This window comes from Parus major, chromosome 3, assembly GCF_001522545.3.
Source record: "Parus major isolate Abel chromosome 3, Parus_major1.1, whole genome shotgun sequence".
NCBI lineage: Eukaryota > Metazoa > Chordata > Aves > Passeriformes > Paridae > Parus > Parus major.
This window is the reverse complement of record NC_031770.1, coordinates 69,272,717-69,290,117: the sequence shown is the minus strand read 5'-3', so window position 1 is coordinate 69,290,117 and position 17,401 is coordinate 69,272,717. Positions and strand designations below refer to the sequence as shown.

Below are 17,401 nucleotides of genomic sequence, written 5' to 3'. Positions count from 1 at the left end.
GAGTGTCTGAGATCTCGAGCTGAGGTCACCCTGCAGGCCAGACTCGTGGCTCCTTGCACTGAGGCCATGTCTACTGGTTGCTTGAACTGCTCTCATGTGGGAGTGCTTGTGCTGGTGTTGTTAATAGCTGATGAATGTGTCCTTCCAAAAGGCACTACAAGATTTTATATTCCTCCTGGAATAGTGCATGGTTTTGACCTGCACACCACCCAGATTGGTGACTTGTTCTGCAAAGGGTTATTTTTTAATTTTTTTTTTTCACATTTATTGAACCTCTAGCTTTTTACATTGTGAGAGACAGTGCATAGCTACTAGCTACTTTTGTTTGGGTAACAAAAATATGGGAGGTTTTCTTTTTGGTACCATAAAAATATAGGATACTATATAGACCACTATCACATCCATTGTCTCTCTCTTTTTTTTTTTTTTTTTTAAGTGGGTAAGTCCTTGTTATTGAATATTTTATGCAAGAGCTGCTCAAAAACTCTGATTGCCTTTCACTGATACTATTTCCTCTAGTGCAGACAGACCATGGACAGGTTTTAAGGAGCAGTCTGCCATGTATTTAAAATAACTTTCGAAAAAGAAAGTTTACCCAGTGTGGAGATGCAATTAAAGTCAATTGTTGAAAATGAACTAACATCAGCAGCAATTAGAGCTGGAGGCAAGAACTTGTTATTTTCCTCTTCCCTTGCTTCTCTTTTATTTTCATATATTTGATAGGAGAGGTGACAAAATGTCTAACCCAGTCTTAAATTGCTCTTTCATGTCTGTCTTCCCCCCGAAGTGTGACAGTCGTGTTCCCTTCCCCTTTGCTATGGAGTATGGAGTGTCACCCTCAGGGCTAGGGAAGAAGACAATGGACACAATGCAATGTAAAAGTCGTGCAACTGTGCTCCCATGAGATGAGGCAGACAGGCTAAACCTGGCTGAGGGTTGTGTTTCATCCCCTGCAGGGCCAGTGCCCAGCTGCAGGACTCCTGCAGTGACATTTGGGCAGCCCCCAGGGGCAGCTGAGTTTGGAGGTGCCATCATGACTGTGTTAGAGGAAGTTTCCTCACAGCTGAGGGACGTGGTAGCAGCTAGATGAAAGCTTCCTTGTGGGATGACTTTCTCCCTCAGCTCCTGTTGACAGAGGGGTTAAGCTCCCTTTTTCCCTTGGAATCAGGTGGGGTCCTGCTTGAGGAAAATAAGTTTCTGTGAGGAGCAGGAAAGGGTGTGATTCCCCTGGTGAGTGCCTGTGGAATGCCGGTGTGCTGTCCCACCATATGGTGCACTCCACAACCTGTGTCTGTCAAGGAAGCTGCTGGAGCCAGAGGCCCACCTTGAGAGGCAGAATCTTCTCAGGCAGTGGAGGGGCTGGACAGGAGGGATTTTTTTCCCCTAGATGGGGAGCCCTCACAGCATCCGTGGGAAGAAACACAGGTCTCCCCTGAGAAGTCCATTACTCAGCTGTGTAAGGAGTTGATTTCTATGGGATCAGGAAGCAAGTGTGATGTCTCCAGTCATGGCTTTCCTAGGGCAGTTCCTCTGTGTCCTAGAAATGCCATCTCACCTGCATTTCCCTCCTCTGTTTTGCTCACTCACCACACTTCCTCTGCCTACACATCCATGCACATATGGAGTCCGTCAGTAGGTAGGGAAGGAGATGTACTACGATCTCACCTAACTCAGCACTTCACAGAGATATATGTAAAAAAATCCAGGAACCATGGACACACAATCCAAACTCACTATCAAACTTTTTACACACCTATTCCTACTGCCCTCAGGGCAGGTCTGTACCTCTGGAAGGATTGGTAGCCCATTACTCCTCAGATTCTCCTCAAGAATGTGATACTGGTTGCTGGTGGAGACAAGCCTGACCTAAAGAAACTTAGATTTGACCCAGAGTGGCCATTCTTACTCAGATCTAGATAGAGTCCTTGTTTCAAGGCTGTGGTGAAAAAAAGCCTACCAGACATCTGCTTCAACCAGCACCTGAGTTTCCTACCATGTGTTTCCACTACCTTCAGCCCAGTTTGCAGAGGGAGTAGGAAATGCAGGACTGATCCCAGCTTGAAGGCTGCTGTGCTGGGTGAGGAAGAGAGGCACAATTGCTTTTTGGCTCCTGGCCACCTCCTCCTTAAATCCCTTCCTAGCACAGGCTGCCTGCAAGCACAGTGGGGCACCAGGGGGATGATTTGCCTGTTTGCTTCAGTCACTGGCTGGAAGCTGTGGGATTGGGAATCATTTTCCTAGAACAAACCAGTGATGCTATTTGTGACCCATGGCAGTGAAAGTCCAAAACATGAAGTTAGGGCTGACACTCCCTCTCTAACTTGAGCCACTGTGCTTTTCATCACGATGCCAGGAGTTGTCAGCTGTAACTCCGTCTTTTTTTGGCTTGTGTCACAACCTAATAAGTTACAGGCCAGCTTCTCCTGTCGATGTTTTTGCTGCACAGAAGGCTTCACATTTTGTAAGCTTTTACAGCACAGCTGTGCTCAGAGATAAAACAGAATGTGTATACAGTACAGTATGCATTCAACTGATGCACTAGATTCTTCCCACCATATGTATGGAGTGGTGTGCATTTCACTCTGATACCTCACTGCCAAAACTGCCAGAAGCAAATAAACAAATGGCGGAAGAGAGACACCATATGAGGCAGTGCCAGGCACATGACCTAGACTTCCAGAAAGAGACCCAGGCTGCTTTTAAAGGATTGTAGTGCACCAATTTTTTTAAGCCTCACCTCCCGCCTGTGGAATGTTCTGCCAGGGCATGCTGTGAAGTGTGCCGGTTGTTAAAGAGCACTCATAGATTTCCCTTTCCTGCAAAGCAGCTGATGTTGTGGCTTCTTGTGCTCAATACTCATTTCATCTTCCTTCAATGCCAGTGATTCCCCATCAAGTTTCTTAACTGAGAGAGAGGAACAATGGAGATGTGTGAAACAGTCTAATTCTGGATGCTACTCTAAAAAGACAGAACACATGTAATTAGGATAATGAGATTAATAATATTAGTAACAATTTAACGATTAATATATAAACAATGGAAGGGAGACAAATGGTTGTTCCAGCTCGTTCCCCACAAAAAAAGTCACTAAGTTGCATTTCACAGCACCGATGGTGAAGATGCCTGCAATAAACTGACACGAACATTAATTACATAGTTAGATGTAAGTAATTTAAATGGTAATTCTGTTCCTGGAACTCACACTCTGAATATGAAAAGACAATTCCTCGGCTTCTTTTCTCTCTGACCAGCTTGTTGCTAATGAAAAGATCATGGCTACCACCACAGTCCTCCTTCTGCTAGCAGTAGTGGGAAACACAGACGGATTTTCCTGTCTACTGGCCTCAATCTTATGTTAGGCTGAACATCTGTCACTACTCCAGTGGTTATCTTGCTAGCTCTGGCCTTTGTCTAAGCTTAACTTCAGTCATGATTGTGTGAGGGGGAAGTAGGTGCTTTCTTCACTGAAGAGTATCTGTAGGCACAGATGGTAAAAGTGTACTAAGAACAACAGAGGTCAAGATCATTCCTGTGCTTTACAAAGCCAATGCAAAGTGGTCTGGGTGCAGGCAAGGGAATTTGGCCTTGAATTTTGATGGAATAAATTAGGGAATAGAAAATTACGTGAAGTTTTTCAGATAGCAGCAATATTTAGTAGAGCAAGAGTGTGCTGAAACTGTTTATTTAGAGCTGGTTCTTTGCTTGTTGCATTTATACTTCAATAATAATTAGAGCACCAGTTTCCTCCAAGCCTTGCTGCCTCCTACTGCAGTATACACTGTTGTGTATATTGTGACCAAAACAGAGACTCTACATCTCAGTCAAACAATGGGGAACTTGTAGAGCTGTGCACAGTGGATGATAGACCAAAAGCCACATTTCTGCAGGTTTCTCCAAACTCTTCTTGGACAGGAACATAGATAAGTCCCTGTGCTGGAAACAGAAGAGGCAAGCATTCTATTTAAAGCCCAAGAGTGGACAAACCTCATGAGTACTTTTCTCTCTGAATATTGCAAAGCCTACCAGGCTGCTTAAAGTCCAGCTCTTGAATGGAGGACTCAGGGGCACTCATAGTGCAGGGGTGTGATTTTGGCAGCTCACAGCTCTTCAGCTTCAGTGGTACCAGTTTTGCAGAGGAGTGTCCTATCTGCATCTTTTTTCTTCCCTGTTGAAGCATTTTTGAGGAAAATGAGACAGACCTGTGGCAGCAGACCGATTGCATAGGCCAACAGCTGGATTCCAGCAGGCCCAGCAACACAGTGGGTGACACATTTGAGGTGACACTGAATAGTCCACAGAATAGTGAGGAAACATTAAAGGAGGTCAGGGCTGTAAGTGAGGTTATTGGCTAAGTATTTGCAATATATATTGGCAAGTAGGAGCTATCTAAGGGGCAAACACTTAAGAGCCTGGAATAAACACATGGAAGTTTTGAGGAGCTGACAGTGCCACCATGAAATGGTAGGGGTGGCATGTAAATACTTGTACATATGCCTGACGAGACATAAATGCTAACTGGGAGTTTGCAGAGTCTGGTGAAGCCCTAAGGGATGCTTTTCAAGACAGGAGCTGAGAATGAGAAGTTGAAAAGAGAATCATAGTATCATTAAGGTTGGAAAAGACCTTCTATGTTATCAAGCCCACCTGTCAAAATTGATCATCAAGTCCAACCATCAAAATCAGGATTACAGGATTACATGGAAAAACATGCAGATTTTTGCTGTGTGGTAAGGGGCCAGGTGATTCAGGGGGAGAGACATTTGAGTGAACGCAGAAGACAGAAAAATACGTTTCTTTCTGTTCTTTTTTTGAGTGGAAGCATCCCCATTTTTTAAGTGTATCTTTAAGAGTTAAATTAGTTTGTTTGGTTTTTTTTTCTGTAATAGCAATGAACATAGTCGAAGAAAAGATGTAGTCTGATAAAACTTGAGGCCTGAAGTAAACTGCAGAGAACAGTTAGAAATGGATTACTTTAGATTCAGAAACCTGGCCAAAGATCTACTTGCAACCACTCCCCCCAGAAGATGGTAGTGAAGGGAGCTGGAAGGATGGAGGTGTTTTTCAGCACGTTTTTTCTTATTGTGACAGAAAGGAAAACTCAGAATGGGACTTCTCAAATCCCTAGGCAAGCTGGGAAGATAAATTATAGTCAGTTGCATCCTATTGCCTGAAAAAGATCTGTGTGCTCTGAGCTTTCTTATTAGTTTGAGCAGACAGTTTCCTGGTTTGAGACATGATATATGTTATTGGAATCCCTCCAAATGACAGAGGGTTGCAGTGGGGAGTAGAGAGCACAGGCATGCCCCTGTGATTTAGGCATAAATTTCTGACAGTGCTGAGAGAAAGCTCAGAGGTGTTTTGGTTAGGTCCTGTTTGTCAGTGAGAGTGTGGCATCCCACATGGTCATGACTTCTTATTTAAAATAGAGTGGGTATCCTAGAATAGGAGGGACTGTATCAGCCTAGTACTCTGTGAAACATCTTTGAAAGTAAAACTTTGAATAAAAACCTCAAAAAAAGTGCCAGGGGACAAGGAAGAAGTACTATACCTGGTGTTAGACCCAAAGGCAGTGGCAATATTGTGACCTCAGTCCCTGACTTCTGCCTGGGCTGCTGGGAATTAAAATGAATGGTCCTCACCACCAGGCAGGTTTTGCTTTTTTCCTGCTTGTATGTACCACTATCTCACCTTTTATTGCAGCCATTCATCATTGGCAGCAGGACTGGGAGATGATATTAAGGTTGTAGAATATGTCATTTGTATCAAAGCTTTCCCTCATTTCTTTTCACCCTCTACTTGCCTGTTCTCCTGCCTACATTCCTGTTGGGTTTTGCCCCCCTCTCCAGACCAGTCATCCTTTGGCCCAGCTCATAAATGATTGCTTTAATAATATTATAGCCCCTCCATTCTCATGTATGAATGACCCAAGTGACATGTGGCTTGTAACCAGACCAGGAAGAGATTTCTATTTTCACCCTTTAAAAGGCCACAGAAAATACAGAGAATGGGATCCTGCCTGTCTTGCAGTGGTCCCAGACAAGCATTTATGGCTGTGCAGTAGCTTGCAGACACAGCCTATTTGAGGGAAAGCTTTACCAGCCAGACCTGGCCACTGTTTTTCCTTCTCTGCATTTATTCAAAGCTCAGAGCCGTTTATACACCACGAAGATGGGAATTGAAGAAAAAGAGTACATGTAGAATTTACCAGCTGTTTAAGTCTTATTGTTACCTTCTGTATCGATCAAATCCGTTGCCTCTTAATTGGATATTGACTGTTGTGAGGCAAATAAGGCAAGCTGTCAGCGGGGGGAGGGATGGGGCACGAGGTTTATCTTAATGGTATGTTGATCATGACTAGTCTATAAAAGCCAGTGGGAGAGGAGTTCATTAAACCAGCCTGCAATTGCTTTAAAAAAATATGCTCTGAGTCAAGATGATTAATCATATATGTGACATCGCAATCAGAGAAAATCCGCATTGTTGCTCTGGTATTTACAATGCAAAAGCTTGAAATATGAAAATGCGTTGAAACAAATTCACTAGGGACAGCTATCTGTTTGGTCTGTGAGCCTTAGGTAACCCTTACTAACATGTGACAGGGTTTTTTCCTGGTGTTTGTTTTGGATTTTTTTTCTTTTTTTTTTCTTCCTCTTTGGTGTTGTGTTTTGTCTCCCTGCTTCTCTGGCAGGCTCACTGGAAATGTGTGCTTGCCCTGTGCCCAAATCTGTCACCAGGACAGGGGAACCCTTGTAGAAATGGCAGTGGTGACAAGGGATACTTGAGCTACCTGACAGTGAAACACACAGAATACTTTGGAAATTGATTTTATCTCATAAATGATAATAATCAGGGAATGTGAAGAGAGAGGGAAAGCTTATCGACTATGCTGGTGTGAGCTACTCGTTACAAAAATGGAAGCTACGGGCAAGCCTGTAGTATATTTTCATTTCTTTCCTGCCTGTATTTTAGGCTGGGTATTGAATATGTTGCAATAACTGTCAGGCACGGTCCATTAGTGTCTCTGGATCAGGCCTGTCATGAATCAGGAGGGAGATTAGCAGGACAGGCTCACGTTTATGAAGATCCTACACAGCAGTCACTTCTTGACAAAATGTTCAAAGGGGCAATAAAAAAAGTTAATCTCAAATTATTTCAACATTATGTGTTTGTTATTATATTTATTCTTTGACAATTTTGTAATGGTTATAAAAAATTTATGATATGGCTAAAGGTTCGTGCAGTTTGAAAAATTAGCTTTTGAGGCAGCCACCTGAGCACTTCTCACATATCACCATGCCATGAACTATCAGTGCAGGGTAGTGCAGTCCTGTGGAAGGTGGGAAACTGCCCAGGTGTTGGCTGATAAAGAAAGGAAAAGTCCCTAAGTTTGGAATGCAGTGGGAATATGAGGTTTAATGCAGAGTTTTCACTTGAGAGCATTAGGCAGTTCCTTTCTTGAGAACCTGGATCGAGGCTGTACCACCTTGGCTTGCTTGTGAACCTGAGTCACAGAACATCTCAAACCTTCTTTCCTACAGGAAAAGCAATCCAGGGCAATAGACACTGCTATTTTAAATTCAGTTGCTCTTTCTGGATGTACTGGGAGACTGAAAGGGACCACCAGTTTTTTCTAGGTATTTTATGACCCAGGTAGAAAGGGCCATAAATGTACAGCATTGCAAACTGTATAAAAATAAAATCCAGATTTTGCCTGGAAGGATGAGAAGTCCAGCAGGAAATCAGGGTTCTTCTGCAAAGTATCTGAAACAAAACTGGGGGAAAGGAAGAAAAAGTTTTATAGAATCCAGAAAATGGAATCCATTTTTTGGTGTAAGTTTTAAGTGCAGTAGGATGGAAGTTATTACTTTAGCAGGCACTAGAGTAGTACTGTTATTAGTATTTCCTTTTGATCCACTTATAATATTCCTTACATTATAATAGAGTTTGCAGCTTGCATTTTAAACATAAACTGTGGAGAATTTTATACCATGAAATCCTGAGTGAAAAATTTTATACATAAAGCTGGACCATTCTGAGCCACAGCCTGTGGAAGACAAGCATTAAAAAAAAAAAAAGGAAAAAAAAGAAAAAAAAAGAAAAGTTCCTTAAATAACTGTTCTTCAGATTTGCAGGCACATTTGTTTGGATTTTTTAGTGTGCTTCAGTTATGCAAGAAAATGAACGTGACAGTCCTCAGTTGCTTTGACAAGGATAATTTCAGAAACGCTGCCCTATCATTCCACAGTTTGGCACCTTCTCCTTCTTTGTTGTAATGCATTTTTTCTGGGTTGGCTTTTCTCAGCAAAAGTGCCTGTTTGTCAGGAGATTTTACATGTGTTCAGAAAGGAATGGTGAGGTGGTGTGGGCTGGGTTTGGTTAGAATAGCAAGTTTGACCTGGTGACTATTTATTTTTGAAGTCAGGGAGTATTTCGTCTGTCAGCACAGTGGAGAAGTTTGCAGGATATTCAGAATTAGATATTTTCTCAGGGCTTAATCACACTGTCCAGATCACTGGCTCCTGAAATCACTTCCACACCAAACCTTCTCCTAAACATGAGGACTCAAGATGTTTTTCTAATCCAGTCTGCCATTAGTGGTTTTGCATCTAGGTTCTGTATTTGCTTTTGAAATGGCAACTAAAATTTGAAAAAAGGTTGGAGTTTGGGTCTAGATTCATCACGGTCTTTACTGGACATGTCAGAGTAAGGCAAGAGCAGCTGTGAGCAAGAGCTGTGACAGAAGTGAGGACCATTGTTTTGCTGAGGATACCTGCAGGGGATGGAACCTGCTCAGGCTCTGCTTAGGTACTTTGTGGGGACATCTTTGCTCCTTCTTGGGGACCATATCTCGCTCCTCTGGGAAAGGGACTGCACAGTTTTGAGGTCTGTACTGTAATGTAGAGGAGCCAGGAGCAGCTGAGTGCCAGGGAGAGATTTCATGGAAGTCTGTGGAGAGACCCCAAGCAACAAAATGGCAACAAAACCTGTCTCCTGCAGTACATCCTCTTCTCAGGACCTGGGAAGAGCTGCATGTGCAGTCCCAAGGTTTGGCTTGTCACGGTGATGTTGTTCTGCTTGTTTCTATCCACTGGTGCCTTCTTCCAGCATAAACAAGATCTCAGTTCCTAACGTCAGTAATGGGTGGAGATGTGCACGAGTGTGTTGGTACATGTGTTCGTGTGGCATGTTTGGGGAGAGAAGAGGAGGCAACAAGTCAGCAAAAGCCCTTCTGGTTTTCCTTTGCATACTTAATAAGGAAGTTACAAGAGGGCATATTCCCAATTTCTTTTTAACTTTGTAGATCACCTCCAGTAGACAGATTGTCTCACAGACCACTTCCCCTCCCCTTGGCGATCAAATAACATTCCTGTGGTGACTACAGCAGTTGCTTACATGGAAAAATAACATTAGGAAAGTATTTAATGTATTTTTAGCTGTCTTTAAATGCATTTTAGCAGCTGGAAATGAGGGGAGTTAGTAGCACGTGACCTGCCAGCTCTCCATAGACCACCACCAAGTGTGCAGAGAGTCACTGCTGGTAAAGAGGCCTCAGTCTGGAAAATATTGGGTAGGGTGGTCACCTCTAACCTGTTCTGGTCATTGGAGGTCAGGCTAAAGAGATAAACCTCAATTTTTGTGGGATGTAAATGATAACAACTTGATAAACAATCAGCGTGATTTTAGGTCCTTTCTTTTCACTGATCTGAGTCTTGGGAGATTTTATGACACCTTGTTCTGACATGTTTTCAAAGTACCTGTGACTTTTTCAAAAATCTTGAGAAGATTTTAGAGGTTCAGAGTGGCAAAATATTAGACCTGTAGAGATCAGTGAATAGAGTGCAGCTGAGAGAGACCATCAAATAAATACCGCTTATTCCATCACTCTGTGATTCAGGAAAATCTTGAAATCCTTATGAAGAGCAAACCTCTCATCAAACTGAGGGAAGACTTTCTCTGAGCTGAGGGCTTGCTCACTGTCTGAGCAACCACTTGCAACTGTGTGGTTGCTGAACCAGGGAACATCATCTCTGGACCATCTCCCCTGGCCCTGTTCCATTCCCAGCACAGCACCACCAGCCAGGACCCTGATGTTGGGCTCCCCCACCACCCTGCCCACAGCAAGCATGTTCATATTTCTGGGAAAAATATACCCAGCAGGTGGAAGTTTAGTACTATTTTTACTATTGCTAGTACAGTGAATGTAGAGAGCATGATAATTGATTATCTGGGACAACAGAAATGCACAGGAACTGGAATTTCAAGGATTAGGGTCTCCCCAAGGATTTCCTTCGAGTTTCAGTGAAAGGAGAGATAACCTTTGTGGTGGAAACGGAAACAGAGCTTTCAGTTCCCATCTGCAGCCAGCCTCTGGAGACAATAGTATTAAGGGTGATGTAAATTTCCTCTGTTCATCGCCACGGGACAGGAGCCTCGACTCAATTATCTGCACTTCTATAGCAACGCTATTCAGCTCCTTGCAGCTTATTCTCTGTCCTACCACAGACATTCAGCTAATGCCTGCTGCCTTTAATGTATCTGGGGGTAACATTCCCGTGTTTCATCTGTTTCAAAGGACATTTATGGAAATTAGGTGGCAATTTTATCCCGAGTAAGCAGACTAATATTCTGTCACTCTGCCTTACTCCAGTGACTGTTGCTCTTAATGTTAGTGTTTTTGGTTAAGTGGCATTAGAGTTTTGTGGACTAAGCAGTAGGATTTTTTTTTTTGCAAATGCATTGTCACATTTTAGTGGAAGCTTTGCATTAACAAGTTCCATCTTAATAAATTATTTGGTTCAACCTACCTTGTGACTTATACTATCATAAGATCCCACCCTTAATATTAAAATGTAAGCACAGATTTCCTCTCCCAAGGCTAAAGCTGCATAAAAAGACTTACACTGAAGCTAAGAGATCCTCTGTCTGGATCAAGATAATTTTTCTGTGAGAATAAGGAGAAACAAATATCCACATTCTTTGGAGAGGAGGAAATTCTGCTGTAGATTGTTCTTCCTCCGTTGTGTTTAAAAAAGGAATCTTGACTGAATATATAGTCTGTTTCCAAACTATTGGCATCTTTCACAAATATAGGCTGGCTGGCTTATGAACAAATAGCACAGTTTCTGGAGCCAAAGATAGTTGTCATCATGCACTTATTAATGAGTACACATATCTCTGAACATCAAATGCTGTGCTATTTTCAGAGAGATCCTCTCAGATCCTGTTTTCTGGTTTAGTTTTTTTAATTTTTTTTTCCTTAGTCTCCTGCCATTTTCTTTCAGAGCTCAGCAGTAGAAAGCAGAGAAAAAAGAGACCTAGGAATGGAGATGCTCTCATCTGTCCAGCTTCCCCACATCAGGAGCTACTCCATGCGTGTCATTCCTGGCAGATGTTTGCCTAATCTGCTCTTAAAAAACTCCAGTGATGGGGCTTTGACAGTCTCCTTAGGCAATCTGCTCCAGTGCTTTGCTGTACCTGTCATTAAGAAGGGCTTCCTGATATCTAACCTGCAATTAAAGGCCATGATTTCCCACACATCCCATCATCAGGCTGACCTTACAGCCAAAACAAGTCAACTGCACCTCCACCAAGTCAACTGCAGTTTCCCCACTAGGTCATCTTTGCCAGCCCTGCTCCTCGGGCAGTGTGCTCTACTCTGGCAGCAGCAGTGAGGTGTGTGTGTATGTGTGTGTTTGTGCCACTGCTCTTGTCAGGTGTCCAGCCTGCTGTCCCCAGGGGCTGGCGATGGGCCGCTTTCCCTCTCGGATCCCATGCAGCTGACGGGAAGGTGGCTGTCTGCCAGGAGAGGGTATTGAATTAGGAGATTCAGTAAATCCCAGGAGAGGCACTGCCACAGTGAAGTTGCAGCAGTTTTGCCCTGATAAAACTAGCAGTGCTAACCATGGTTCCAGGCCTCAGAACACGAGCTGATGCCTTTTTTTGTCCTGGAACTAAATGTGCTGTAAGAGCAGTTGTCCCATTTATTACATGCATGCAATCAATCACATCTAGCAGCTAATACATACATTTTTTGATGAGAATGCTCTTATAATAATTTTAGTAGTATTAAAACGTTTTTTAAAAAAATCAGAGTGATCACAGATTTGGCTTGGTTTTTTTTTTTTTGCAGTTGTTTTCTTTTGGACAGTAGCATCCCACGGCAGCCAGGCCTGATGGCAAAGCTGTAGATGCCAGCTTGCTGTGAGTGAGATGCTGGGGAACCGAGGCAGTCACGAGGTGTGCAGCAGTGACTGAGAGTGGGTCAGTGTAGGCACAGATGCATCACAATATTACCATTGCAAGATAAATTCTGAGCCACTTTTTTAATATGCTTAGAACAGCGATGAACACTGTAAGAGTGTTTATTTCGTTAAATTATTTACAAGTGGAAGATGGTAGTAATGAATTAATGTAAAGATATTGGAGAATTAGTCCTGACTGCTCAGAATAGGTGTTTTTTACAATGGAAATCAGCTAGCTAAATTAGGTGTATTTCTGCTGCCTGAGCAAATTATGGCAGTATGTAGCTAAACAGGTTTTAAGACTAGGAAATTTTAGTGACATCCAAAATTAAATAAGGCAAGGTTTAGATCAGTAGGAGCAGGAGCATGTTACCATCAGCAGGGGTGAGTAACCTTTGTGTGACTGGCAATTTTGGTAAGAGGGCCAAGATCAGTGGGGTTTGTATTTTGACAGATGCACTGCAAACACCCTGATACCCATTTCATTTTACAAGGTGTGTGTGTGCACTAAGATAACGCTCCAGAGGGTCACTGGCAGGTTACAATGTGCCAGCCGTCACATGCACAATGTGTTGCATGGTGCCAAGATACAATTTCAGGGTCTGGGGGCACCAACAGCGTTCAGAGCCCCACACAACACCTGTGCCCTACCAGCATCTCCCTAGCTGTTCATCACTGAGCATCCCATTGGCATCTGTTTTCCCAAGCTGACAGGTCTGTTTCTATTTGTCCAAGGCATTTAATGCAATTCATACCCTAGTTGTCTTCTAGATGACCTGGAAGAGCTTCAGTGTGTTGCACATATTCCTTCAAGGAGGAAAGAAAAGGGCAAAGTTTGTTTTCAAAATGAGAATATTGAGGTTTTTTTCCTTGGAAAAACTGGTCAGATTTGAACTTTGTGATCCACACAACATGGAGGTAGATTTAGTTTGTAAGAGAGGTTTCAGTTTCAAACTAATAATTAGAAGAATACATTTAAACCTTTGTCAAGTGACTTCAGATTCTCAGGAGTCCTCTTTCTTGTGGTTTTAAAGCAAAATTTTAAACATTTTTCACCCCACAACTATTGAGGGCATTGAAAGAAAATACTTATAAACTGCTAGGAAACATACAGAATAAACTTTTTTCCTACTTCCCTGTTCTTGTAATAATCATCAATGTTAGGTACTTCTGAAAATACACCTTTGGACAAATTTTGCACTGTTAAAAATGGAATTTTCTATTGGGCAAAGTGTGTTCACGCCCCATGGCTGAGGCCTGAGTCAAAACCTGCTGGAGTCAAGGGGCTTTCATTGAGGTGCAGACCCTGCATGTTTTCCTAAAAATGGACAGTGCTGTTAGCCCACATCTCCCCTTTCCCAACCCTCTCCTTGGGGAAAGGCAGAAGCCTGTTTGAAGACAAACAAGTCACAGAGCCTGCAAGGTGTAAATATCTTTCATAAATGCCAACGCTGAAAAGCCTGAGTGTCGGGCGCGTGACACGCGACGACAGGCAGTTCTCGCACACGAGGGGTGAGCAATGTGCCAGGGCTGCCACAGGCGCCCAGGTGTGCCCAAATCGCACCTGGGCATCCCTGGACACCCCTGCCCTGGGAACACACACGGGGCAGCAGGAGGGACGGGGGGCAGGGCTACCTGCTCCTCACCCCGCTGCCCCTGCCTGCACCCCTCGCCCTGATCCGGTCACCCTGCCTCTGCCCTCCTCCTCTCCCCAGCTTCTTTGGGCAGGGGCTGATTTAAATAGGTTGGCAGGGAGCCAGGAGCTCATCATTTTAATGCAGTGTAAAATGGAATGTGCATAATTATATGCAAGCCATATGTGAGGGAGACAGCTCAGCTGTGAATTTTGGGAGGCTGTGAGAGGGAGAGAGCGAACAGTCAGGAATCAGATGAGATGGAGCGGAACGGAGTGCAAGTGTCACTCAAATGAACAGTGTAATGAGCGTATTGCTGACACTCCTCCTTTCACCTGCTTCTCCCTTTTGCTTTAACTCAAAAGCAGAAAATGCTCAAGATGAGAAGGGAAAAATACTATATGCAAGCAGGATTGCTAATGGGCTCTGGTAATGTCTCCATTTAAACTTCAGCTTTCTTAATTAACAGTGTAGTTACAAATAACCAGTAACTTTTAATGCATCTTTGTCATTAAATATTTTGACCGCATTTGACTAAAGGATCATTGTTCTCACTGGATGATTTCTCCTTTCAAAGCTTCACTTAAACATGGAGGGGGAATCCATTTATTTGTAATAGTATTACATGTAAATTATGAGTATGAAAACTTATTTTTTTTTTCCTTTTTGGCCTTACTGTTAAAATGAAAATACAAGTACATTATCCAGGGATTGCTTAAGCATGTCAAAAAGTTTAAACGAGTACATATGTAATGTAATCCTGAAAAATGCAATGGAGTAAATTGAAACCCTGAGTTGCTCAGTTTCCAGCTCAAATATTTAATTTTGGTTTTGTCTTTTGTTGTTCTAATTATTACTCCACAATGAATTTGCATGTTCAATCTAAGCTATGTAAGAAAACAGCATCCCAAGTTCTCATATCTAAAAGGTGTACTGATTATTTAAAGAAACTTTTTAATAATGTTGTATTTTGGGATTCCCGTCTGTTTTAATGATCTGAGCTGTTATGCTTTTAGCTATTTTTTTCCTTCCATTATTTGTAAGTCCCTAAATAGGCCATTATATTTCCCTTCAGGCTAGAGATGAAGATGGACATGCTGAAAATTTTCCCCAGCAGCACTATGCTAAGGAAACTCCAAGACTTGCCTTCAAGAATAACTGCGAACTACTTGTAAGAATAACATACTTACAACAAGTCTAGATTGTTACTTTAGCACAGTGAAAACCGTTTTTTTTTTAAAAGGCTTTTGTTCATTATGACATACATTATGAAATATGAGAGGTTTTTTTTTTACTGTTTTAGCGTTCTAATGCTAGTTCTGCTATCCATGAACAGTTTAAGATCTCAAATTGCTTGAAAAATATCATATATTTGATGTCAGCACATGAATGGCCTTGTCTTACTACCTTGTCTTGCACTGGTAAATCAGGGAGAGCCATGCAGGGAGTGGCTGGTGATGCACGGAAAGCCCCCCCACCCCGTTCCCCCAAAGCACCCCAAAACTCACTCTCCCATCCACCTTTTAGTGCTGCCTTGTTTTTGGGTGGTGGTGCTGCATTTTGTTCTGCTAACAGGCAGTCATCCTTTCAGAGCTCGCCTATTCCTCCCCTTCATAGCTGCATGCAATCCAATGCATCCTTTCCTCTCCACTCCTCTCCATTCCTCTCCTCTGCTGTGGGGAAAGCGTGAAAGCCAGGAAAGCACATTGAGGGAGCCTGGAGTGTTTACAAGCCATAAGAGAGATGATATCAGCTGTGAAAGAATCTCTGTTCCAAGGCAGGGTTAATTCGCTGTTCATTTTAGCATTTGCAGCTAGACGAGATTAAAAGCAAGCAGGAATGCCTATTATATTTCTATTAAATGAATCTGTTGGGACCTAATGTTCTTGATTAGCTTGCGAAAATGAGTGCTCCACCATGAGTTTTTCTGTTTGCCTAAAGTAAACAGAGGATGAATTGTCATACATTTAAAAGAGATTCATGCATGGCTTTCAAAAAGGGAGGTTTAGATACATCGGTAGATCTCTCCCTGGCATTCGCCTTTCTTCTCATCTGTACTTAAGTAAAATGTATCATTTGGCTAAACGTGTTTTTGGAGAGTCAGTACACGGGGTTTTACTTTGAAACAACATTTCTATTTTTCTCCTTGTAACCAGAGAAGAGGCGGGTGGCAGTGGAGGAGCAAGCTGTGTTTTATCTGCGTTAAATAAGCCCGTGCCTGCCCTCCCAGGATGCAAGGCCAAGCGCTCCCCACGGCGCCCCAGGTGCAAGAGGCAGTGAGAGTGGAGCTGCTGAGCCGATACCCCAGTGCTGAAGCTGGCCTCCAGGTTCAGTCAGCTGGCTGGAGAAGCCCACAGCAGGAAGCAGCAGCCCGGGGCTGGTGGCCGGTCCCTGCTCCCCACACGGGCCAGAGCGCAGAGCATCTTGGCCACACCTGCACTACTGGGCCTGCACTATCCTACCCCACAAATGCCCCCTGTGCTGAGCCAACCCTTGGCTTGGTAAAGACAATGCTTTTTACAGCCACAGGTGTCACTTAGAAGGTTCAATTTGTTGCCAGTATTATTCTCCCCAGCCAAAAGCAAGGTGACCCGTGAGATCTGGTCTTGGTTCCTCTTAAACCCTTTGCGGAGCTCCTGGTGGTTTCAGGGATAGCAGTGTTACATCCTAAGGAGAGGAAACTAGACAAACACAAAAAGCGGTTCCCTGGTGTACTCATAATTCCTGTGCCAAGTAAATGAAGCTCTTTCTTCAAGGCCATGCTTAATTACTGTGCTGCTAATCAGGCCTGACGAACCATCACAGCACACCAAGATGCTTCCAAAATCAGTAGGGCTTCTTGGTGCCGGAGAAACTTAGTAATAGAGACAATATGATATTAGTCATGTAATATTTTCATTGAAAATCTGCTTTATATTTAGTGCAAGCCATCAATGAACCAATTAACCCACTTTGTGCTATTAAAATCAAGCATTCTTTTAATGCCCAGTTGCTTATTCCTCTTTTAATACGCATTTAAGTTTTTGCTTTATTGTATCACCACTGTGTCTGGCAAAAGCTCAAGTCATCAAAGTTAGTCTTTCATGTGCTTTTTTGGACAAGTTTCAATTCTTGTTTAAGGAAGTAATAAAAGCAATTTGTTATAGTTTTATTTTTCCTAGGCTATTGGAAAAAAAATTGGCAGGGATGTAATCTGTACTCAATTTGTATGTGGAAAAAAAATAGTAGGCAAATAATGAATATGTACCTCTGCTATCTTTAAAGATGTATTTTAGGAACTTTCAGTGAAAATATGATATTGAGCCTAGGTGTGGGTGGTGGGGGAACTAGTGTTATTTGTTGAAGATTCTATGTGTTTCACAGAGAGGTAGTGTTATTCCTTCTACATTTTACTTTATGGAAACAATGCTATATTAAAATGTGTTCAAATTTCAAAAGCTAATTTCAGTGGAACTGGCCATCAAGAAACCTTTTTTCTCTTAAAGGCTAGTCAATATTCTTTGAGAGAGGTGGAAAAAAAAAAAA

The 17,401-nt window shown here is 42.7% G+C and overlaps 1 protein-coding gene across 3 annotated transcripts in view; it reads left to right on the top strand.

Moving 5' to 3' along the window:
* The window catches only part of SOBP (sine oculis binding protein homolog), a 104,323-nt gene that overhangs the window by 39,028 nt on the left and 47,894 nt on the right, over positions 1–17,401 (top strand). For 2 of the 3 annotated variants that reach the window (XM_033512847.1, XM_033512848.1), the window contains exon 4: positions 14,952–15,047. The exons of the other annotated variant lie outside the window; for it this stretch is intronic. In XM_033512847.1, the coding sequence (XP_033368738.1) occupies positions 14,952–15,047 (96 nt within the window). The remainder of the gene's footprint in view (positions 1–14,951; positions 15,048–17,401) is intronic. 3 annotated transcript variants of the gene reach the window in all.